General features: G+C 41.8%; 2 protein-coding genes across 4 annotated transcripts in view; both read left to right on the top strand.

The window, feature by feature from the left end:
• Nucleotides 1-2,818: 2,818 nt before the first annotated feature.
• LOC115124422 (mid1-interacting protein 1-B-like) lies at nt 2,819-4,585 on the top strand. Its single transcript, XM_029653885.2, has one exon. The coding sequence runs from the start codon at nt 3,239-3,241 to the stop codon at nt 3,713-3,715; it is 477 nt and encodes a 158-aa protein (XP_029509745.1). The 5' UTR covers nt 2,819-3,238; the 3' UTR covers nt 3,716-4,585.
• A 7,101-nt stretch (nt 4,586-11,686) lies between these two features.
• si:dkey-100n23.5 overlaps nt 11,687-26,051 on the top strand; it is a 119,971-nt gene continuing 105,606 nt past the window's right edge. Inside the window, exons 1-3 of one of the 3 annotated variants that reach the window (XM_029653708.2) lie at nt 11,789-11,877; nt 12,829-12,958; nt 25,412-25,464. In XM_029653708.2, the coding sequence (XP_029509568.1) occupies nt 12,932-12,958; nt 25,412-25,464 (80 nt within the window). In that variant the 5' untranslated portion in view covers nt 11,789-11,877; nt 12,829-12,931. Of the gene's footprint in view, nt 11,878-12,828; nt 12,959-25,411; nt 25,465-26,051 lie in introns of those variants that run through there. The other 2 variants (XM_029653635.2, XM_029653778.2) reach the window with 2 other exon arrangements.

Here is a 26,051-nt window from a genome sequence, read left to right as displayed (position 1 = left end):
ATTATCCAAATCCAGAAATTCTACATCCACCTAAAAGGAAGCAATTCTGGGGGTCTGTTCACAAACACAAACAGACCCTACAGAGCCCCAGGACAGCAATACAATTAGACCCAACCAAATCATGAGATAACAAAAAGTTAATTTCTTGACACATTGGAAATAACTAAGAAAAAAACAGAGCAAACTAGAATGCTATTTGACCTTAAACAGAGAGTACACATTGGTAGAATACCTGACCACTGTTACTAAACCAAAATTAAGGAAAGCTTTGACTATGTACAGACTCAGTGAGCATAGCCTTGCTATTGAGAAAGGCCGCCATAGGCAGACCTGGTTCTCAAGAGAAGACAGGCTATGTGCACACTGCACACTGCTCTTTTAGAATTGGGTTCAATAGGAAAGAATGTTTGTTTTCCCCAACTTGTGGGCATGGTCCATTGAATCCCTTCTTTTTATTTATTTATTTATTTTTAATTTTACCCCTTTTTCTCCCCAATTTCGTGGTATCCAATTGTTTTTAGTAGCTACTATCTTGTCTCATCGCTACAACTCCCGTACGGGCTCGGGAGAGACGAAGGTTGAAAGTCATGCGTCCTCCGATACACAACCCAACCAAGCCGCACTGCTTCTTAACACAGCGTGCATCCAACCCAGAAGCCAGCTGCACCAATGTGTCGGAGGAAACACTGTGCAGCTGGCAACCTTGGTTAGTGCGCACTGCGCCCGGCCCGCCACAGGAGTCGCTGGTGCGTGATGAGACAAGGACATCCCTACCGGCCAAGCCCTCCATAACGCTAGGCCAATTGTGCCAGAGTCTCTGATGTGCTGGTGGTTAACTGTAAGTGTTAACTTGCCCTTAACCCTTAACCACTACCCCACCCGGGAGGCCCGATTGAATCCCTTCTTACACAACTCGTAGTATGACCACAAACACTTCATTGAAGAATCCCTACTGTTGACCAATCACGAACGAAGGGGAGTAGTCTTCAGAACAGACATAAAAAACCTTGCCGAAGACCAAAAAGAACAAAAACGTCACAAAATGTTGCCATAATATACTGTTACGAACTGTTTCAGATGATGCCTTTAAGAGGAGCAGAGGCAAAATTGAGAAGTATAATTATCGGAATGGAAGAAAGGGAGGTAGGGTGAGACCGAGAGAGATCGACTGACTAAGCAGGTTTTGTCATGTACTGTATGTTGACATTCCTCCCATTCTTGCTGAACAGTTCAGTGTTTAGAACACTGATTCAATCTGTATAGTTTCTCTCCAGACATTCCAGAACACTCTCTGTACACCCATTATCTCCTACCTGCATCTTTATGTGTGTGTGTGCGCATGTGCATTTGTGTAATTGTGAGTGTATGTGTGTGACACACGAGTGCAAACTCATATTTCTATTTCTACTTTTATCAGGCCCAATCATTACTGCTAAATGGTACTACCTGGAATGAATCATTGCTTGATGTGACTGCTTGGGCAGTACTGACAGATTGTTCTTTTTGATTGATTTCTTCTTCTAATTCATCTAAGAGTGAGGTGCAAAGTCCTCATACATATAGCTATTTCGAGGATTGCCATAGGCCAAATAAATATATTTGGTGAGTGCTATCCTACATCATGTAGATGGACCAGGCTGTAGTCACAATGATTCAGCACCCTGGTTGCAAGAGATAATCATTTTGTGGTGACTGAAAGCATGTTGTTTGCTATTTCTGTCATGTGTTGATTGTGCTGGTGGTTAACTGTAAGTGTTAACTTGTGATTAGATTTCAGACTGGCTGGGCTGAATAATTTCCGCCCACTTGTTGTGGTGTTTTGCTTTACCATGTCAGTGAGTTCTCTCTATGTGGGGCAACCGGTCTCTGTTGATTTCCCCTGGTGATGGTCAACTATTGACCTTCAGGGGGGTGGGGGTAGTTTCAGCTGTTCTCGTCAGTCTTTCATGGTAAGGGGAATAGGGGTATTAGTTTGTCTCTAACTGTAATAATTACTGTCAAAGGAAAAGCAGCTGATAGATACTGTATATGAATGGGATGATAACATTGCCCCGAATATAATATAATAGAATAACTTTCTTTTTTCTATGGCACTGCATCTCAGTAGGCTCATTGTAAATAAGAATTTGTTCTTAACCGACTTGCCTAGTTAAATAAAGGTTGCATTTAAAATATAGTTCAGCCTAGTTTGGAAAAATCGCTGATCCAGGAGATGGATGAATAACTTTACTCTGACAACCTATTAGTGTTGGCCTATGTCCTAACAATACAGACCTTGCGGACTCGTCTCCAACAAGAAAAAGGTGGAATGTATAGGGTTAATCCTCTGCTTTCCCCATTGGCAGGGATCCAGTGCTTCGCTTCCCTCCTTCACCCACCGATTGGTCAATAGAGAGCTAGTCCCGGCGCCGAGACAGACAGCCGAACATATGATTGGTTTCAATTGGAGGCACGGTTGTGGGCTGATGGCTTTCTCATTAATATTCATAACCTGGCGTTCTGCTAGGTCAGACCTCCCCCTGAATGGTTTATCCGGTGAGGTTGCTGGGTTTGATGTAGCGTCAGTCATGTTTGCATTGGAATACATGAGAGCAAAATATAGGCCAATGTGAATGAAGTTTGAATTCGATTGCAATGTAAACTATAATTCGTTTTTAGTGTGCTTGGTGTGTGAGTGTTTTGAGAAAGCTCACTTATAAACCATTGTGCTGTGTTTGAGTGGCTGATGCGCAACACAGGCAGACAATTGCGCGAACATAGAGCCTCCTATCATTTGGTTTGCGGAAGATGAATTCATTGCTTTCTTACTGGGCACTGGGCAAGGGCCGGGTAGTAGGCATGTCGCTACTGGGAGGCCAATCCCCTTCATGCAAACTATGCCAACATGTTTTTTCTGTCTGTGCACTAGCTCAGTGGAGTCCGGTTACTGTAGAGGTAGAATAATCCTGACAAACAGGTTCTGGGCACGCCCTTGGACACGAATCCACCTGCTATATAAAGATCCGACCGGGGATCAGTAAGAGTCAGAACAGAAACGAAAAGAAGAAGGAATAGGCAAAAGAAGAAACGAGAACAACTGCCAAACTCTCTTCATAGCTCTGTTTAATAATTTAATACAAAAGGACAAGCCGCTTTCCAAAGCCGATTTGAAAGTAGAAGAAACGAACTATCCAGCTCTGGTTGACAGTTATACATTTAATTTATAAAATAAGTTCAAGAATCAACAACAGTCGCTAAAATGATGCAGATCTCAGAATCCCACCTGCAGAAGAACTCCCTGTTCAACTCAATGAACCGCTTCATCGGTGCCGTCAACAACATGGACCAGACGGTAATGGTGCCCAGCCTGCTGCGGGACGTCCCCCTTGAAGAAGAGAGGGAGATGGCCGCCCTGAAAAGCTCGGGAAACAGCGACATCGAGGACGGGGACATGTACAGCTACTACCAGCTGCTCAAGTCTATCCGTTGCGACATCGAGTGGGGAGTGATGCGCGCCGAGGAAGCCAAGAAGCGAAATGAGAGCCGGGCTTCCATCTCGCGGATGGATTCAGCGGAGGAAGATTCTGAGGTGTCGTCCGAGGAAGACGAGGATAACCTGCAGAAGCAGTTCCAGTTCCACATGACGGGGCTCCACGGGGTGCTGTCCAAGCTGACGCAACAGGCCAACACCCTGACCAACCGCTACAAGCAGGAGATCGGCATTGGATGCTACTAAAATGCAGCGCAACGATGATCCCGGATGATCGATTCTCATTCCCTGGTGATCGATTGTGTATTATTTAGCGGGAATGAGGTGACCTGAACTGAATAGTCTATAACTGATGAAATTCCTTTGAATGGATGGAGATAGAAAGAAAATAGAGAGACAGAAATAAACATTTCTGCTCTCTATATGTGGTATTATTGTACCTTTGTGGTATATTGTGTCGATCCATAGTAATGTTGTGGTTGACCTGCTATGTGGTATATCCGGGTTCCACAACACCTGTTTGCACTCTGATTTTTTACCACCATGTCTATGTTTTATGCACGGTGTTCAATGGCGCCCCATGCCTTCAGCTCAAGTGACACAGATAATACATGTGTATACATTTATTTAATATTGATGTATTTAACTTGTTACCTCGCACTGTATGTTTGAGAGCTGTATATTTCAAGGTTGAAGAAGTGCATGACCTCAGAGACATTTGGCTATATTTTTTAACTTCCCAGTAAGGGGAAATGCTCATAGGATTTAGCATGTCTAATATTGCCAGTGTGTCAAATAGTCTGTACAGGTCTTGTATATTTTTCCTTATTGTTATGTTTCTTTATTATGTGCTTAGCTAAATGGAGGAGGCTTGAGAGATTCTTGCCTATGTTCCCATTGCTGCCCTATATGACCAATGAACTGAAATCAACCGATGGTTCTTTTGCATAGAGAATAATGAAGGATTCCAAGAGGTCATGTGAATATGTTGCTGTTGCCATGGTATTTATGGAGAGGTGAAACTCCATAAGCCATTGTTTTTGTATGTACTATATTATGTTTTTGTATTGAAGATTCTGTATTTGTACTGAGAATTAAACTTTTTTATAAAGGAAATTAATTTGTCATGCAAGTTCTTTGCCTATAGCAACACTTCACCTAGAATGTTGTGGAACAGGATTAGAATTGCAACAGCTATCTTCCTCCAACTGACCCCAATACATTTCAACCCGTGTTTGACATTTCCCTAACATTCAATGTTCGCCCAGGGATCACTCCATCTTATGTTCATATGTACATGTTTCTTTACAAACCCTATTCACCCTAAACAAACACTTAAAGGCATACAAAGACAGAGTGAACCTGTAACATCTATCCACTTGTCAAACATAATTCAACTTGAAGCACGCAGAAACTCATAGGTTACACTAAAGATACAAAACAAACATATTTTTGGTAACATGCATTAAAATTGCTCATATTGAAGTACAAGTCATCAAGTAAGAAGGAATCATGAAAGTGTGAATCTGTTCTCCTCTACAGTAGCTGCATACGCTGCGTCCATCCAGCTCAGATTCAAGGAATTTGCAGGGCATTGAAATAGACCCCTCTAATTCTGTATGCAAGATTAGGAAACATTCACTGACTATTATGACCATGCAAATACAGCTCACAAGAGTACATTTTTCTATTTCTTTTGACATTTGAGTCATTTAGCAGACACTCTTATCTAGAGCGACGTACAGTTAGTGCATTCATCTTCAGATAGCTTGGTGAGACAACTACATATCACAGCTGTAGGAAGTACATTTTTCCAGAGTGAAGAACTTATCAGCAGTCAGTGCGTGTAGGAAAAGAAAAGTACTTTTTTTTATATGGGGGGGGGGGGGGGTTAAGGGGAATAAGACTGAGATGTTTTATTTAAGATACTCTTTGAAGAGATAAGATTTCAGTCAGACATTTTTGGAAGAAGGGCAAGGACTCAGCTGTCTTAGCTTCAGGGGGAAGCTCGTTCCGCCATTGGGGTGCCAGGACAGAGAAGAGCTTTGACTGGGCTGAGCGGGAGCTGACCCCCGTAGGTTTGGGACGGCCAAGAGACCTGTGGTGGCAGGATGGAGTGCTCAGGTTGGTGTGTAGGGTTTGAGCATAGCCTGAAGGTAGTTGCTCTTTGCTTTTGAGATAGTGAGATGTTTAGTACACACATCAAATAACATTTTATTTGTTACATGCTTTGTAAACAACAAGTGTAGACTAACAGTGAAATGCTTACTTACGGGCCCTTCCCAACAATGTAGTGAGACAGAAAATAGAGAAATAATAGAAAATTAATAAGATGTAATAATAAATACACAATGAATAATTGTCACGCCATGACCTTAGATATCTCCGTTTTTCTATATATTTTGGTTAGGTCAGGGTGTAACTAGGGTGGGTACTCTAGTTTTTTGTATGTCTAGGTTTTTTTGTATGTCTAGGGTTTTTGTATGTCTAGGGTTTTTTAGTATGTCTAGGGGTTTTGTATGTCTAGGGTTTTTTAGTAGGTCTAGGGGTTTTGTATGTCTAGGGTTTTTTAGTAGGTCTAGGGGTTTTGTATGTCTAGGGTTTTTTAGTAGGTCTAGGGGTTTTGTATGTCTAGGGTTTTTTAGTAGGTCTAGGGGTTTTGTATGTCTAGGGTTTTTTAGTATGTCTAGGGGTTTTGTATGTCTAGGGGTTTTGTATGTCTAGGGGTTTTGTATGTCTAGGGTTTTTTAGTAGGTCTAGGGGTTTTGTATGTCTAGGGTTTTTTAGTAGGTCTAGGGGTTTTGTATGTCTAGGGTTTTTTAGTAGGTCTAGGGGTTTTTAGTATGGTCTAGGGTTTTTGTATGTCTAGGGGTTTTGTATGTCTAGGGGTTTTGTATGTCTAGGGGTTTTGTATGTCTAGGGGTTTTGTATGTCTAGGGGTTTTGTAGGTCTAGGGGTTTTGTATGTCTAGGGGTTTTGTATGTCTAGGGGTTTTGTATATATATGTTGGCCTGATATGGTTCCCAATCAGAGACAGCTGTTTATTGTTGTCTCTGATTGGGGATCATATTTAGGTAGCCCTTTTCCCCACTTTCTGGTGTGGGCTCTTGACTATGTGTAGTTGCCTGTCAGCACTATATTGTTTAGCTTCACGTTTTGGTTGTTATTTTGTTAGGTGTTCATTCTTTTAATAAAGAGAATGTACACATACCACGCTGCGCCTTGGTCTCCTTCATATGACGAACGTGACAATAATGATAACTTGGCTATATACACAAGGTACCAGTACAGAGTCTATGTTCAGTGGGACGAGGTAATGGAAGTAGAAAAATAAGCACTAAGGCACGAGGGGGCGTGGTATAAGGCACGAGGGGGCTGTTCTTGTGTACAATGCAAATCGGAGTGGTATGCAAGCCTTTAGCCGTGGTATATTAGCTGTATACCACATACACCTGAGATGCCTTAAAGCTATTATAAACTGGTTACCAACGTAATGAGAGAAGTAAAAATAAACGTTTTGTCATAAATGTGATTATATACGGTATGATATACCACAGATGGCAGCCAATCAGCATTCAGGGCTCCAACCACCCAGTTTACAAGTACATTTATAAACTGGGTGGTTCGAGCCCTGGGTGCTGATTGGCCTGAAACCGTGGGATATCAGACCGTATACCACAGGTATGACAAACATTTATTTTTATTGCTCTAATTACGTTGGTAATGTTGGAGGCTGGGGAATGTTACTAGACAATAATCCAGTTTCTTATTACTGAAAGCACCTTTACTTTATCACGGATGCACTTGGACTTTGAAAATTTGACAGTTGTAAGTTATTTATCAATGGAAGTATTATGAACTATAACTCAGGTTGTCATGGGTGAGAAAGCTGGGGGTGTGGTGGTGGTGAAAGACATATAGAGGTACATTTATTGGCTGAGTGCATCATGCAGAGAGCTATGTGTGCAGTAAACTGTATATGACTCTGGGTTCATGGCATGGCTTTGTATGTATCCAAAACTCATGTTATTTTCCTTCGACATACATGTCCACTTATCTGAAATGATAGTGTTTCAACGTGGATATAATTTGTTTGGATATGCTATTCAATTTTCCATAAGAAGATCTGTCACCCCTTGACCCTTTCCACCTTTTGTAACGTTACAGCCTTACTCTAAAATGGATTCAATAGTTTTTCCCCCTCATCAATCTACACACAATACCCCATAATGACAAAGCAAAAAGTGGTTTTCAGATTTTGGGGAAAAAAACAACTGAAATATCACATTTACATTTGTATTCAGACCCTTTACTCAGGACTTTGTTGAAGCACCTTTGGCAGCGATTAGAGCCTTAAGTCTTCTTGGGTATAAAGCTACAAGCTTGGCACAAATGTATTTGGGGAGTTTCTCCCATTCCTTTCTGCAGATTGTCTCAAGCTCTGTCAGGTTGGAGGAGAAGCGTCGCTGCACAGCTATTTTCAGGTCTCTCCAGAGATGTTTGATCGGGTTCAAGTCCGGACTCTTTCCCTCAAACCTTAATCCTGGCTAGTCTCCCAATCCCTGCCGCTGAAAAACATCTCCACAGCATGATGCTCACACCACCATGCTTCACCGCAGGGATGGTGCCAGGTTTCCTCCAGACATGACGCTTGGGATACAGGCCAAAGAGTTAAATATTGGTTTCATCAGACCAGAGAATAATGTTTCTCAGTCTTTAGGTGCTGGCTGTCATGTGCCTATTACTGAGGAGTGGCTTCCATCTGGAGACTCTACAGAAAAGGCCTGATTGGTGGAGTGCTGCAGAGATGGTTGTCCTTTTGGAAGTTTCTCCAATCTCCACAGAGGAACTCTAGAGTTCTGTCAGAGTGACCATCGGGTTCTTGGTCACCTCCCTGACCAAGGCCCTTCTCCCCCGATTGCTCAATTTGGCCGGATGGCCAGCTCTAGGAAGAGTCTTGGTGGTTCCAAACTTCTTCCATTTAAGAATGATGGAGGCCACTGTGTTCTTGGGGACCTTCAATGCTGCAGACATGTTTAGGTACCCTTCCCCAGATCTGTGCCTCGACACAATCCTGTCTCTGAGCTCTACAGACAATTCCTTCGACCTCATGGCTTAGGTTTTTGCTTTGACCTGCACTGTCAACTGTGGGACGTTATATAGACAGGTTTGTGCATTTCTAAATAATGTCCAAACAATTGAATTCACCAAAAATGTCTACAAACCTGTTTTTGCTTACACATTATGCGGCATTGTGTGTAGATTGATGAGGAATACATGTAATTTAATCCATTTTAGAATAAGGCTGTAACGTAACAAAATGTGGAAAAAGTCAAGGGGTCTGAATACTTTCCGAGCATACTGATCAATTTGATCATTACGTTTATTGTCCCACACCTAACATGCTTTTACTGCAAATACACTTCACGTTATAACGCAGCATTACAGTCATAGGATATTCAATATTACGTGCTACAAATGTGTTAGGGAGCAGGCGTCACTGAGTGAGAGGCGAGGAGGAATGTAGGTGTGTGTGCGTGGTGTCTGTGTAGTGTGTTTGTTTCTTCTGTGTTGTCCCATTGTAACCTCATCTCTAGGAAACTGAGACAGAGGCATGTCAGTGTTGCCTCATCGTTCCTAGGGCGTGACAGTCTCTGAAGCTCTGAAGCCACCATTGGTGATGGGTGCAGCTGGGGCTTAGTGGCAACAATGAGCCTCTCTACACACATTTCCCACATTTCCCACATTTCACACACACACACACACACACACACACACACACACACACACACACACACACACACACACACACACACACACACACACACAGACCTTATTACACAAAAAACTAAACTAAATCAATCATAAACTGACAATATTACCTTGTACTTACATACATACAGTACATACTCACATACAAAAACACACAGGACTGCTGCATATCGAATGACTGAATCTTCATTACAGGTTTCAGAAAATGTCTTTGGCATGAGGTCAGCACCAACTCTGTTTCCGAGTCCCACCCCTACAGCAGATTCCATTGTGGTGAAGCACAATAGCACTGAACAGAACAAAACCAGTTTAAGTCTAGATACCGAGAGCAACACCTCTTACCCATTGGCAAATACCTGAAGACATCCTGTGCCTTTACAGCAGTCACACCCCCCACAGTATTCGTCCTCCTACTATGTATCTAATTAGTGTTGCAACATGTGGCTTTTGCATTCCTCTGGATTCCTCACCCCTAGGTCACTTCTCTGTCACCTATCCCTTTTCAGGCCAAAGGTATAGCTAAATGGGTCTGTTTGTGTTTGATAATCAAATGTATGTATTTCGTTTTGAAAACATCTTCAGTGATAATGATAACAACTTGTTATTATTGGCTAGCAGCTATCTCACCTCTTCTGTCAAATGTAGCAGTTGCTACAGCACTGGCAGGTCCTAAAAATGGCCTACACTTTGAAGGGTGTTTTGCATTTCAAGGGACAAGGAAGGAAATCATTTCAAGGTTAATTACATGGTAATATCCAGTTAGGTGAATGTGAGGTTAGCCTGAAGTAGAATAGCATGGTACATTTAAGTAATGTATCTGGTTTTACTGTATTTTAAAATGAGAAAGTGTGGAGGAAGTTTGCATTCAAAAACCAGATAAGTTGGTTCAAGATTTACAACCTCAATATTTACAACATTGCCATATGCCTGGCTGGCCACCGGCCTTTACCTCTTGCACATGCACGAAGATAGACATACACTTTACTGACAAGTATAATTGAATGTGAAAGGGTTAGCTACAGTCTGCATAAGAAGAGAGAACCTCATCTCGAGGGTCAATACCAATAAAGTACAGTGTATAAACCCTGGACTTTCTGATGCTATGTATTGGTCATTGAGAGGATTTGAAGCTACCTGTTAGTCATATTGGCACTCCTCAGTAGGAGTAGTCATCCATAGGAATGAATGGAATTCTACAGTATTTCAATTAAATGTTTCAAAGATAAAATTAACTGTATTTAAGTTCTTAGCATTCATTGCCATGGTTGCCATTAAGTTTGCTTGTGACACAACAGTGGTAGGTCTGATCACCGACAACGATGAGACAGCCTATGGGGAGGAGGACTTTAGAACTGGCAGTGTGGTGCCAGGACAACAACCTCTCCCTCAACGTGAGCAAGACAAAGGAGCTGGTCGTGGACTACAGGAAAAGGCGGGCTGAACAGGCCCCCATTAACATCGACGGGGCTGTAGTGAAGCGGTTTGAGAGTTTCAAGCTCCTTGGTGTCCACATCACCAACGAACTATCATGGTCCAAACACACCAAGACAGTCATGAAGAGGGCACGACAAAACCTTTTCCCCCTCAGGAGACTGAAAAGATTTGGTATGGGTCCCCAGATCCTCAAAAAGTTCTACAGCTGCACCATGGTTGATTCACTACCTGGAATGGCAACTGCTCGGGATCTGAGAGAGTAGTGCGTACGGCCCTGTACATAACTGGGAACAAGCATCCTGCCATCCAGGACCTATATAATAGGCGGTGTCAGAGTAAAGCCCATAAAATTGTCAGAGACTCCAGTCACCCAAGTCATAGACTGTTTTCTCTGCTATCGCACAGCGAGCGGTACCGGAGTGCTAAGTCTAGGACCAAAATGCTCCTTAACAGCTTCTATCCCCAAGCCATAAGACTGCTGAACAGTTAATCAAATGGCCACCAGACTATTTACATTGATCCCCCTCCATTTGTTTTGTACACTGCTGCTATTATCTATGCATAGCCACTTCATCCCTACCTGCATGTACAAATGACCTCAAATAACCTGTACCCCTGCACACTGACTCGGTACTGGTACCCCCTGTATATAGCCTCGTTATTGTTATTTTATTGTGTTACTTTTTATTATTTTTTACTTTAGTTTATTTGGTAAATATTTTCTTAACTCTTCTTGAACTGCACTGTTGGTTAATCAGTTAGGGTCAAGGTAGTGGAATGGGGTGGTGAATTTAAGTGTTTATAAAATAGTGGTATATAGGTGTAGGGTTAGTGGTACAATTGTTTCCTTTTCTCCCTTCCTTTTATTTTTGTAACACAAAAATGTCCAATTGTGACGTGTCGACCACACACTACCGCACAGTAGGTGGCGGCATGAACAAACAAAATGTTCGAACGACATAATACCAAAGAAGAAGATCACTTTGCGTTTGTAGCGTCCAATTCTGTTTGTCCTTAGCCGTGCACTGTAGCTAGCTAGGAAGTTGATGTCATCACATTTCACATGATGTGTAGCGACGTCCAAATATCAAAACATTGCTAGCAAATTGTTTAAAAAAATGGATAGTAACAATATAATTCCATTAAATAACGACAGTAGACGCTGTATTTTCTTTAATACAGATTCTGACGACTATCGATGTGTAAGTAGCTTCGTACAGTACCTAGCTAACAACAATATGCAATGGGCATGGGGAGATAGCATGCTAGCGAGCTAGATAACTGGTTAACTGTTGCATTTTTGTTTGACAGATCCATCGTTTATTCTAACCGTCTGTGTTTACCAATAATATACATGACTAATGCTGGCAGCTTTAAGCAATTCATTTGTTACTTCTCTGGAATGTCGACTAGTTAGTGACCGACAGGTATTAAAATGGGTGCCATACTGTAGGTAGTTGGTTGGCTAGCTAATATCATGCTGGCTAACAACTTGTGTATGCTGGCCAAGTGTGGCATTGGTGTTGTCAGTTCCGTTGACTGACTGAGTTATGACAAGTGAGTAGCAAGCTTTGTTTTTTCTTTTGACAGCTGAAAATGTTGGGCAACCATAATTCCTTATCATAACATTATTATAGCTCACTTATATGTGATAGCTGGTGTTCACTGGTTTCGGCGTCCCTATGCTGTGTGTGTTTGGTATCTTACTCAGTACATTAACATGCACACTAATAATTTGATATTAAACTGATTATGACATTAGTCATGCTTATCTTAATCGGCATAAGGTCATAATCGAAGTAAGTATACGCCGAATTAAACACCTGGTTTTCTGAGCAATCTTTTGAATGAACTTATTCGGCGTTCCAGTGGTGTATTTGATCTGCGCATTTGCCAGCACCGGGTAACGTTAGCGCAAACTTCCCTTTAAAGCCATTTTATGCTTGGTCCGAAAATGTCGGAGACGCCATAAGGATGGTGTGACGCAATTGCAGAGTCTCCGGAGTCATGCAGGGGCCAAAATGACCTCCGGTAACTGCTCATATTTTGTAACAATAAGGAGGGTTCCGTAAAGCTCCACATTGACATGACTGGTTGGCATAAGTTTCTGTATAAACACAAACTCACTTCCTTGACAACTTCCTTCACAACAGTTCTGCACTGCTCCATAAAGCGCAAGAAGTATGAATACCCTGACTTCTGTAGAGGCCACATTACCGTAAACGCTGCACGGCCAATGCAGACGACAGATTGACCATGCAACGCCTTTTACCCGCGAGTGAAGTATGCATCTTATAATTCGTTTTCAAGTTTATCAAAGTCCCATCAGTAGCTTGATTTCAGATGTGTCCATGTAAACAGGATTATTAGGGAAATCCTTCTTGCAAACCATGTGAACTTTTAATACCTAGGATAGGATAAAGTAATCCTTCTCACCCCCCCCCCCCCCTTAAAAGATTTAGATGCACTATTGTAAAGTGGCAGTTCCACTGGATGTCATAAGGTGAACGCACCAATTTGTAAGTCGCTCTGGATAAGAGCGTCTGCTAAATGACTTAAATGTTAAATGTTTTAAACTAACTATTATATTAACCTGACAATCCACAATAATTTCATTGTTGTGTGCGCATGTAACCGTGCTCACTGTCTCTCTTATAATGGTGTTCTGATGGTACAGAATGACATCAGCAGTGGTCACCTTCCTCAGCTTCAGAGCACTGATGCTATACACACACTGGGCACACTATTCTCAGGGAAATTGCAAGTGTGTATGGGCAGTGCTGGAAAGCATTGCAATTAGATCCAAAATTGTATGTGTGTCTTAATGTCTGTCTTTGTATGTAGGCTATTGAAACAGCATCTCACACAAAACACCTGGCTCAAAGTTGTCATTGGGTGTATATAGACAGAAAAAGCAATCACCTAATTTACACATGAACGATAGAGTAATGGCTTTGCAATCTGATCCAATGTTTTATGATTTGTGCGTGTGTTTCTATGGTCTGTCTGTGTGTCCATCTTCTTATTGTCTGTATCTAAACGGTATCTCATATGAACCGCTCGGCTCCCAAGTTGTCATCAGGTGTAGACAGACAGACAGTGCAGTGGCCTACTTTACACAGGAATGCTGCAGTAATGTTGTCCAGCCAAGAGCCCAAATAAACCACTGTTTGGCAGACATGCAATCGCTCTCATCTGACACCGGAAGCTGTCTTCCTAATCAGCCAACCTTGTTAAAGATGCCCAGTTACCAAATAGGCCAAGACCTAAATCTGTCACAGAATGAACAGCTCTTTTGTCAGATGAGAAGTAGGCCTAATCGACTAACCCATATATATATATAGGGCATTTGATTTTTCAATTATTGAATTTAAATTTCAAATCACTTCCTGAATTTACTGAATCAAAATAGAATCAACCCCAACCCTGGTACACATTTTGCACAGATGCAAACATACAGTGGCTTGTGAAAGTATTCACCCCCTTGGCATTTTTCCTATTTTGTTGCCTTTACAACCTGGAATTCAAATAGATTTTTGGGGGGTTTGTATCATTCGATGCAAAATATTTTTTCTTGTAAAACACAAGAAATATGACAAAAACAAAAAAAACTTGAGCGTGTATAACTATTCTCCCCCCCAAGTCAATACTTTGTAGAGCCACCTTTTGCAACAATTACAGCTGCAAGTCTCTTGGGGTATGTCTAACCTCTGGGATTTTTGCCCATTCTTCAAGGCAAAACTGCTCCAGCTCCTTCAAGTGGGATAGGTTCTGCTGGTGTACAGCAATCTTTAAGTCATACCACAGATTTTCAATTGGATTGAGTTCTGGGCTTTGACTAGGCCATTCCAAGACATTTAAATGTTTCCCCTTGAACTACTCAAGTGTTGCTTTAGCAGTATGCTTAGGGTCATTGTCCTGCTGGAAGGTGAACCTCCATCCCAGTCTCAAATCTCTGGAAGACTGAAACAGGTTTCCCTCAAGAATTTCCCTGTATTTAGCGCCATCCATCATTCCTTCAATTCAGACCAGTTTCTCAGTCCCTACCGATGAAAGACAATCCCACAGCATGATCCTGCCACCACCATGCTTCACTGTGGGGATGTTGTTCTCGGGGTGATGCGACGTGTTGGGTTTGCGACAGACATAACGTTTTCCTTGATGGCCAAAAAGCTAAATTTTAGTCTCATCTGACAAGAGTACCTTCTTCCATATGTTTGGGGAGTCTCCCACATGCCTTTTGGTGAACACCAAACATGTTTGCTTATTTTTTTCTTTAAGCAATGGCTTTTTTCTTGCCACTCTTCCATAAAGCCCAGCTCTGTGGAGTATACTGCTTAAAGTGGTCCTATGGACAGATACTCCAATCACCGCTGTAGAGCTTTGCAGCTCCTTCAGGGTTATCTTTGGTCTCTTTGTTGCCTCTGATTAATGCCCTCCTTGCCTGGTCTGTGAGTTTTGGTGGGCGGCCCTCTCTTGGCAGGTTAGTTGTGGTGCCATATTCTTTCCATTTTTGAATAATGGATTTAGTGGTGCTCCGTGGGAAGTTCAAAGTTTCCAATATTTTTGATAACCCAACCCTGATCTGTACTTCTCTACAACTTTGTCCCTGACCTGTTTGGCGAGCTCCTTGGTCTTCATGGTGCCGCTTGCTTGGTGGTGCCCCTTGCTTTGTGGTGTTGCAGACTCTGGGGCCTTTCAGAACAGGTGTGTGTGTATATATACAGTTGAAGTCGGAAGTTCACATACACTTAGGTTGGAGTCATTAAAACAAATGTATCAACCACTCCACACATTTCTTGTTAACAAACTATAGTTTTGGCAAGTTGGTTAGAACATCTACTTTGTGCATGACACAAGTCATTTTTCCAACAATTGTTTACAGACATATTATTTCACTTATAATTCACAATTCCAGTGGGTCAGAAGTTTACATACACTAAGTTGACTTTGCCTTTATAAACAGCTTGGAAAATTCCAGAAAATGATATCATAGCTTTAGAAGCTTCTGATAGGCTAATTGACATAATTTGAGTCAGTTGGAGGTGTACCTATGGATGTATTTCTAGGCCTGTCTTCAAACTCAGTGCCTTTTTGCTTGACTTCATGGTAAAGTCAAAAGAAATCAGCCAAGACCTCAGAAAAACAATTGTAGACTTCCACAAGTCTGGTTCACCCTTTGGAGCAATTTCCAAATGCCTGAAAGTACCACGTTCATCTGTACAAACAATAGTACGCAAGTATAAACACTATGGGACCACACAGCCGTCATACCACTCAGGAAGGAGTGTCTCCTAGAGATGAATGTACTTTGGTGCGAAAAGTGCAAATTAATCCCAGCACAACAGCAAAGGACCCTGTGAAGATGCTGGATGAAATGGATACAAAAGTATCTATATCCACAGTAAAATGAGTCCTATATCGACATAACCTGATAGGCCGCTCAGCAAGGAAGAAGCCACTGCTCCAAAACCGCCATAAAAAGCCAGACTATGGTTTGCAACTACACATGGGGACAAAGATTGTACTTCTTGGAGAAATGTCCACTGGCCTGATGAAACAGAAATATAACTGTTTGGCCATAATGACCATCGTTATGTTTGTAGGAAAAAGGGGATGCTTGCAAGCCGAAGAACACCATCCCAACCGTGAAGCACGGGGGTGGCAGCATCATGTTGTGGGGTTGCTTTGCTGCAGGAGGGACTGGTGCACTTCACAAAATAGATGGCATCATAAGGATGGGAAAATATGTGGATATATTGAAGCAACATCTCACGACATCAGTCAGGAAGTTAAAGCTTGGTCGCAAAAGGGTCTTCCAAATGGACAATGACCCCAAGCATACTTCCAAAGTTGTGGCAAAATGGCTTAAGGACAACAAAGTCAAGGTATTGGAGTGGCCATCACAAAGTCCTGACCTCAATCCCATAGAAAATTTGTGGGCAATACTGAAAAAGCGTGTGCGAGCAGGGACACAAGCCTGCAAACCTGCCTCAGTTACAGCAGCTCTGTCAGGAGGAATGGGCCAAAATCCACCCAACCTATTGTGGAAAGCTTGTGGAAGGCTACTGAAACGTTTGACCCAAGTCAAACAATTGAAAGGCAATGCTACCAAATACTAATTGAGTGTATGTAAACTTCTGACCCACTGGGAATGTGATGAAAGAAATAAAAGCTGAAATAAATCATTCTCTCTACTATTATTCTGACATTTCACATTCTTAAAATAAAGTGGTGATCCTAACTGACCTAAAACAGGGAATTTGTACTAGGAAAAATTGAGTTTAAATGTATTTGGCTAAGGTGTATGTAATCTTCAGACATCAACTGTATACTGAGATCATGTGACACTTAGATTGCACACAGGTGGACTTTATTTAATTATGTGACTTCTGGAGGTACTTGGTTGTTTAGGGGCTTATTTAGGGGAATCATAGCGAAGGAGGTGAATACATATGCACGCACCACTTTTCCCATTTTTTTTTTCCTGAAGCAAGTTTTTTAAATTTAGACTATTTTGTGTATGTCCATTACTTGAAATCCAAATAAATATCCATTTAAATTATGGGTTGTAATGCAACAAAATAGGAAAAATGTCAAGGGGGATGAATACTTTTGCAAGGCACTGTATTATGTAAATATGGCCATTAGATGCTCAAATAAATTGATCCCGTGTTAATTTTTACAGTACTTGGTAGGATAAGAAGTGTGTGTGTGTGGTTCCTAGTTTGTAAACAAAGACACAGTGTAAACATTGTAGTGGTGGGTGTGATTGAAATCTAGCGTCCCAGTTTCCTGATAGCGATGAAATTTAGGCTTACGAGTGTTTTAATGATGCATCATTTCTAGATCTGCCGAATATGTAACATGCCTTTCACAAAACACTAAGCTGGGAGAACATTTGCTAAGTGCGTCACGACGTGTCGATACTGATAGGATCGAAAGAAAAGCAACGCTGCTCTCAGATCAGCTTACTCCAATAAAATCTTACCTTAACTTTCTAATTATTCCACAATACTGACGACGGAACAGCTTCTAGAGAGATATCTCATATGGCTGCAAATATCGAGGCAGCTTATTCTAATAGTTATAAGCATTGCCCTATAATTAACCTATAAAAATGCACTCAATCAAGATTTGGCACATCATTGTGCACTTGTTACACATCATGAAATATATTGAGGCAACATTTTCAGACAGTAGTCGACAATTACTAAATATAACTACATTTAATTATCATGAAATTTATTCCAATGTGATTGAAATACTATAAATACAATAGTATGTGGACACCCCTTCAAATTAGTGGATTCGGCTATTTCAGCCACACCGTTGCTGACAGGTGTATAAAATCGAGCACCAAGCCATGCAATCTCCATAAACAAACATTGGCAGTAGAATGGCCTTACTGAAGAGCTCAGTAACTTTCAATGTGGCACAGTCCTAGGACGCCACCTTTCCAACAAATAAGTTTGTCAAATTTCTGCCCTGCTAGAGTTGCCCCAGTCAACTGTAAGTGCTGTTATTGTGAAGTGGAAACGTCTAGGAGGAACAACCGCTCTGCCGCAAAGTGGTAGGCCACACAAGCTCACAGAACGGGACCACGAGGGCTTGAAGGGCGTATTGTGTAAAAATCGTCTGTCCTCGGTTGCAACACCCCCCCGCCAAGTTCCAAACTGCCTCTGGAAGCAACATGAACTGTTAGTCGGGAGTTAAATGAAATGGGTTTCCGGGGCCGAGCAGTCGCACACAAGCCTAAGATCCCCATGCACAATGCTAAGCATTGGCTAGAATGGTGTAAAGCTCGCTGCCATTGGACTCTGGGGCAATGGAAGTGATGAATCACGCTTCACCATCTGTCAGTCCGACTGATGAATCTGGGTTTGGCGGATACCAGGAGAACGCTACCGTCCTCAATGCGTAGTGCCAACTGTAGAGTTTGTTGGAGGAGGAATAATGGTCTGGGGCAGTTTTTCATGGTTCAGGCTCATTAGTTCCAATTGAAGGGAAATGTTAACGCTACAGCACACAATGACATTCTAGACGATTCTGTGCTTCCAACTTTGTGACAACAGTTTGTGGAAGACCCTGTTTCAGCATGACAATGACTGTGCACAAAACGAGGTCCATACAGACATTGTTTGTCAAGATCGGTGTGGAAGAACTTGACTGGCCTGCACACAGCACTGACCTCAACCCCGAACACCTTTGGGATGAATTGGAACGCGGACTGCGAGCCAGGTCTATTCGCCTAACATCAGTGCTCGACCTCACTAATACTCTTGTGGCTGAATGGAAGCAAATCCCAGCAGCAATGTTCCAACATCTAGTGGAAAGCCTTCCCAGAAGAGTGGAGGCTGTTACAGCAGCAAAGGGGGGACCAACTCCATATAAATGCCCATAATTTTGGAATGAGATGTTTGATGAGCAGTTGTCCAGATACTTTAGGTCATGTAGTATGCATGTATAAAGGGATGTAGCCTATACTGTATTTTTCTTTTAATGCAGTCATCTCAATTTTCATTTGAAGCATATTTTTATCCTGGGTTTGTAACAATTGTGAAGACATTGGTTACTTTGTATTTGAAGTCAACTTGGCTCTGGAATTCTCGGCGGTCACAGGGAGACAGATCAACCTCTTGATTCTTTGTTTAATGGAGATCTGTGAATAAAGTAACGCAAAAAGCATCTAACTTAGCTGTTCTACGATTGGTCTGAGGTAAATAACAAGGGTCTTTAAGTGCAACCTTAGTAACGATTGTTTTTGGAGACAGCTCTGGGATATAACGGTGAACTTTTGGGAAACCAGGCCCTGGTCTTTATTATTAATCAGGTTGAGAGCTCCCTGTGCCTATCTCTCCCATGGGCAAGACTGTCACTGTGGAAGGTCACTCACAGCAGCCCTGTTCTGCCGACTGCAGTGCAGACGTGTGTGTGTGTGTCTGTCTTTGTCGTGTTTGTTCTATGATTCTCTCAGCCCCGAATGGAGGGCCCCTCAAGACACTCGAGGGTGCTATTTAGCTGTTATGCATGCTTCACATTCTCAACTCTTTCTTTGTATCTGTCTCTCTCTCTTTCCCACTCTCTCTGTCTCTGTCCCTTTCTCTGTTTGTGTGCATGTGTCTGTCTGTCTGTCTCTCTCTCTCCTTTCTCTCTCATGTTTATAGTTTGGATGAAAGCCAAAGTACATAGTCCTACAAAGGCCCTAGGTTATAAAACCATGCATGCCGTTGAAAAAAGGGCTCCCACAGAGTGACAGGTACATGCATCCTAATGTAAAACAGGTTTCCTCTAGGTTGATCCTTATCTCTCTGTTGTTTGTGTGCATATGTCTACACTTTAGCCCTTAGCAATGCTTCTAATCCTAACCTTCTGGTAGAGATGGAAAGGCTTTCCCAAAAACCTTCTCAGTTAAATGTTAACTACAAAGTAGCCTATGCCTCATTATTGTTTGCGTCAATTCAGTAGCCATTTGTTTTGCAAACTCTGCAATCACATGAGCGCTACAGAAATATTGCTCACCAGTGGTCTCTGGCTGGTGCACACTTGAATAACTACTCCCAAAAATAGACATTTCTTAGATTATTCCCAGACCTCAAAGTGGTCTCCTGATGTGGTTTAAGTGTTGTTGTGGACTAAGAACATCCAGTTTTTTTGTGTGATTTTAGGAGCTCATATTGGACCTCCAGCTGTCCCATAGTAATGAATGTGTCGTATCGGGACGAGACAGACAGACAGGCAGGCAGCTATTCTCAGCCAGTCCAAATCATGAATCAGCTGGCATCATTTTTATGGATATACAGTGCATTTGGAAAGTATTCAGACCCCTTCCCCTTTTCCACATTTTGTTACATTGCAGACTTTTCTTTAAATTGATGAAATTGTATATTTAATCCATCTACACACACTACCCCGATATCACAAAGCAAAAACGGTATTTTAAATACATTTTTGCAAATGTGTTAAAAAATAAAAACCGACCTTATTTACATAATTATTCAGACCCTTTGATATGAGTCTCAAATTGAGTTCAGGTGCATCCTGTTTCCATTGATCATACTTGAGATGTTTCTACAACTTGATTGGAGTCCACCTGTGGTAAATTCAATTGATTGGACATGATTTGGAAAGGCACACACCTGTCTATATAAGGTCTCACAGTTGATAGTGCATGTCAGAATTATCCGTAGAGCTCCGAGACCGGATTGTGTCGAAGCACAGATCTGGGGAAGGGAACCAAAACATTTATGCAGCATTGATGGTCCCCAAGAACACAGTGGCCTCCATCATTCTTAAATTGAAGAAGTTTGGAACCACCAAAACTCTTCCTAGAGCTGGCCGAACTGAGCAATCAGGCGAGAAGGGTCTTGGTCAGGGAGGGTGACCAAGAACCCAATGGTCACTCTGACAGAGCTCCAGAGTTCCTTGGGGAGATGGGAGAACCTCCCAGAAGGACAACCATCTTTACAGCACTCCATCACTCAGGAGTCTATGGTAGAGTGGCCAGATGGAAGCCAGTCCTCAGTAAAAGGCACATAACAGCCCGCTTGGAGTTTGCCAAAAGGCACCTAAAGGATGCCGCTGAAAAACATCCCCAAGCATGACGCTGCCACCACCATGCTTCACCGTAGGGATGGTGCCAGGTTTCCGCCAGACGTGGCATTTGGCATTCTGGCCAAAGATCTCAATCTTTGGTTTCATCAGACCAGAGAATCTTGTGAATCCTGCGACTGTGAGACTAGTCAGGATCGAGGGAAAGATAAATGGAGCAACAGTACAGAGAGATCCTTGAGGAAAACCTGCTCCAGAGCGATCAGGACCTCAGACTGGGGCGAAGGTTGACATTCCAACAGGGGAATGACCCTAAGCACACAGCCAATGAAACGCAGGAGTGGCTTCGGGGCAGGTCTCTGAATGTCCTTGAGTGGCCCAGCTAGAGCCCAGAACGCGATGAAACATCTCTGGAGAGACCTGAAAATAGCTGTTCAGCGACGCTCCCCATCCAACCTGACAGAGCTTGAGAGGATCTGCAGAAAAGAATGGGAGAAACTCCCCAAATACAGGTGTGCCAAGGTTGTAGTGTCATATCCAAGAAGACTTGAGGCTGTAATCACTGTCAAAGGTGCTTCAACAAAGTACTGAGTAAATTGTCTGAATACTTATGTAAATGCGATATTTCAGTTATTATTAAAAAGAAAGGAAATTCACATGAGCACCACAATGCCTATTCCACCAACACCCTACCAAGAATTTCCAGCACACAGCGTTGACCTACTACAATAGCTATGTTGGTATTGTACTTCAAACTATGTGTAGGCAGGTTGCTTAGCATTCAAAACATTTTCAAACAGCCTAATTCATGCCCTTAGAGGAGGTGCTTCCACAATAATGTGATTTGTACAGTATACAAGGTAAATTATTGGATTTTTCACACACCACAGTAAGACATTATCCCATTACGCAACCTTTTCATGTTTTTAATAAAATAAAAAAAATGAAAGCAAACTTTGCTTCTATACTTACAAGTCCATCAGGCTTGGCTGAGTTGTTTTGTCTTGTAGTAATGTGGTGCATGCATGTATTTCCTTAAACCTTTATTTTAGCAATACATGTCATTGAAAAATAATCATAATAACATTGGTCAGTAGGTGCCCAGCAAAACAACAGGACACAGTAGCTTAGATAGAGCCCGTCTTCATTCCTTATGTATGTAACTGTTAGCTTACCTGTGTAATATTGGCATAAGCTCAGAACCACTTGTGTTTCCAACATTCATTTTTTGTGTCTGTCTTTTACTTTCAGTTTTGTACACCAGCTTTAAACAGCTGAAAATACAATATTTTTGGTTATGGAAAATATATTTCACAGGGGTTTAGATTATTCTCTACACCAGGTATTCCCAAACTGAGGTATGCAGTCGAGGGTACGCTAAATAAAAAAACGATCTATATAGTCATTTGTATTTTTTTCTTCACATTTTCAAACAGTTTATTTATATTTATTTATATTTTATTTATATTTTCCAACGGGGCTATACATTTGGGTGAGGTTTTTTACTCTAGTGTTTAACATCCAATCACATTAACCGTTAATGCCTTGCGGGAATTCCATTAACGGTCCGTATGTAGCCAAACGCAGCTGCTGCTCATTCCATTTGCTCGAAAATTGATAAATGGTTAAAAAAAGTAAGGCCTGTGTCCATCGAGACACATACCAGTTATACTGGTAGTACTGCTACTACCAGCAGTACTGCACCTGTCGACGACACAAGTTGTTCTGCTTCCACGAGCACATCCAGTGCTAGCATCAGTAATTCTAAATTTGTTGTGAGCCCAGCTAGCATGGACACGAACAGTTGTGAATCTGATGCAGCCGAAGAGCTACTGCCCCCTTACCAGGGAAAGCACCGACAACAGACAGGGACTACAAGCCACAGGAGTTTTTTGAGCGAGAATTAAGATGACTTTCGAGTAGTAAGACATGTATAAAAGCAACAGGGTCTAGAAGCGTCTTATGTTGAGCTGCCGAGTGGCTAGGACAGGCAAGCCCCATACTATTGTGGAGGACTTAATTCTTCCTGCTACCGCGAATATGGCTGGGACAATGCTGGGGGAAAAGGGCCAAAAAACGATACAGACAATGCCTTCGTCAAACAACACTGTTTCACGACACATTCAGTGACATGTCAGGAGATGTTTTGAAGCAATTACTGCTTCGCATACAAGGCAATGAATTATATGCGTTACAGCTGGATGAGTCAACAGACTTGGCGGGCCTGGCACAGCCTCTGGTATATGTCAGTAACATTTTTGGGGGGTCGATTTAAGGAAGACATCCTCTTCTGCAAACCACTGGAAACCAGGACAACAGGAGAGGATATTTTTAATGTACTGGACAGCTTTGTGACATCAAATGGATGTGTTGGTATCTGTACTGATGGTGCAAAATCCATGACAGGAAGACATAGTGGAGTGGTAACGCACGTGCAAGCAGTTGTTTTCCGATGCCACTTGGGTACGCTGCAGCATCCACCGAGAGGCTCTTGCTGCCAAGGGAATGCCTGACCGCTTGAAATACGTTTTGGACACTACATTGAAAATGGTTAACTATGTTAAAGCAAGGCCCCTGAACTCTTGTGTGTTTTCTGCACTACGCGATGATATGGGGCAGCAACCATGTAACGCTTTTACAACAATCAGAAGTGCGCTGGTTATCAAGGGGCCAAGTATTGATGTGTTTTTTTAAATTGAGAGACGAGCTTAACGTTTTCTTTACTGACCATATTTTTCACTTGTCTGACCGCTTGCATGATGACGAGTTTCTCACACGACTGGCCTGTCTGGGTGATGTTTTTTCTCGCCTGAATGATCTGAGTCTAGGATTACAGGGACTCTCTACAACTATATTCAATGTACGGGACAAAATTGAGGCTGTGGTTAAGAAGTTGGAGCTCTTCTCTGTCTGCATTATCAAGGACAACACACAGGTCTTTCCATCATTGTATGATTTTTTGTGTGCAAATGAACTCAAGCTTATGGACAATGTCAAATGTGATATAGCAAAGCTTCTGGGTGAGTTGGGTGTGCAATTACACAGGTACTTTCCCAAAACGAATTTAATCAGAAGCCACTGCCAGATTTCTGGATAGTGCTAACGCTCAGAGTATTCTGTCTTGGCAAATTGCGCTTTTAGGACACTGATGCCTTTTGCAACCACGTACCTATGTGAGAGTGGATTCTCGGCCCTCACTAGCATGAAAACTAAATACAGTGTGTGGAAAATGATTTAAGACTGAGACTCTCCAATAACACCCAACATTGCAGAGTTACATGTATCCTTTCAAGCACATCTTTCTCATTAACCTGTGGTGAGTTATTCACAATTTTTTATGACCAAATAAAGTTTTACACATAAGATGGCTAAATAAAGAGCAAAATTATTGATTTATTGTTATATTATTATTTGTGCCCTGGTCCTATAAGAGCTCTTTGTCACTTCCCACGAGCTGTGTTGTGACAAACTCACAGCTGGAGGTTGAATGTTTGAAGGGGAATGGGACTATAAAAAGTTTGGGAACCACTGCTCTACACTATACTTAATTGTTTGTCACAAACTGAAATTTGGCAAACTATTTGAATTTTAGCAACCAGGAAAAGGCGTATGCATAGTGTATCTTTTAAAGTTCTGTTTGTAATTGTACTTCTTTTTGCACTAAAGATGGTGATGCGGCAATAATACACATTTACAATAAGCCTAAATCTAAAAATAATACAGCCAAATGATATACATATTTTTAATAGAAGTCATTATCCCTCTGAAGAGTATGAATTAGGCTGTTTGAAAAGGTTTTGAATGCTTAACAACCTGCCTACACATAGTTTGAAGTAAAATATATCAACAAAGCTATTGTAGTAGGTCAAAGCCGTGTGCTGGAAATTCTTGGTAGAGCATTGGTGGAATAGACATTGTGGTGCTCATGTGAATTTGCTTTCTTTTTCAGCTTCAGACCAACGCCTACTTCTCACTTAAAACATTGTTTTTAGTTTTTAATTTCCATGGTTTTTACACCAGAATGTTATTTTCTGTTAAAGAGGAACTGCACCCACTGATTTGCCTTAGTTTTTTGACTTCCTATTAACACACAGGCTAATTGTAGTAAACACCAGGTTAAAAAAATCCCACCTGAAACAGGATGGTAAAATAAAGCCATACCAAATGTTGTGTTCCCCTCCACAGGTGGTGATTCTCACAGTGAAGCGAGCCACAGGCACCTTCTCACTGATAGGATGGTGAGTATTAGTTCAACCACCTTTTACATTATTACCCAAAATTAATCAAAGAGATTTTAATTAAGATAATAAACCGATTGACATCTCTTAGCTTTGTTTCAAAGTAGCGTTCTTCAATCCTGGGGGACCTACATTGTTTGTAGGCCTCAGTTCCATCCCAGTACTCACTAGGCTTGGGCGATATACCGTTTATACCATATACCAGGTTATTTCAAAATACCAATGGTGTGTTTTCAGTACCGGTGGGGTTGTGGGCACTCCCGCCTCGCAGAGGTGAGTGATACGCCACTGCTTATAACTAACTCTAAGTTAAGTATAACTATAACACATCTAAGAGGTGTCAAATATATTATATCCAGATCAGGGCTCCAGCTATGTATTTGGTTCGATATCTTGCTCGCTAGATGTCAAGATCAAGCTTCTTGCTTACAACAGAGACATTCAGTCCCCTCCTGGAACAAGATTCCTGTTGTGTATTTTTTAAAAAATATAATTTGAAATACTGCCCCTTGTGTGCACTTCCAGTAATACCGTATACCCCAGTATGGTACAGAAACGGTATGAGGTAGGAAAATCTGGATGCCGCC

Source organism: Oncorhynchus nerka, linkage group LG1 (assembly GCF_034236695.1).
Source record: "Oncorhynchus nerka isolate Pitt River linkage group LG1, Oner_Uvic_2.0, whole genome shotgun sequence".
NCBI classification, from domain to species: Eukaryota; Metazoa; Chordata; class Actinopteri; order Salmoniformes; family Salmonidae; genus Oncorhynchus; species Oncorhynchus nerka.
The sequence above is the reverse complement of the archived record's forward strand: the minus strand, read 5'-3'. Positions and strand labels throughout refer to the sequence as shown.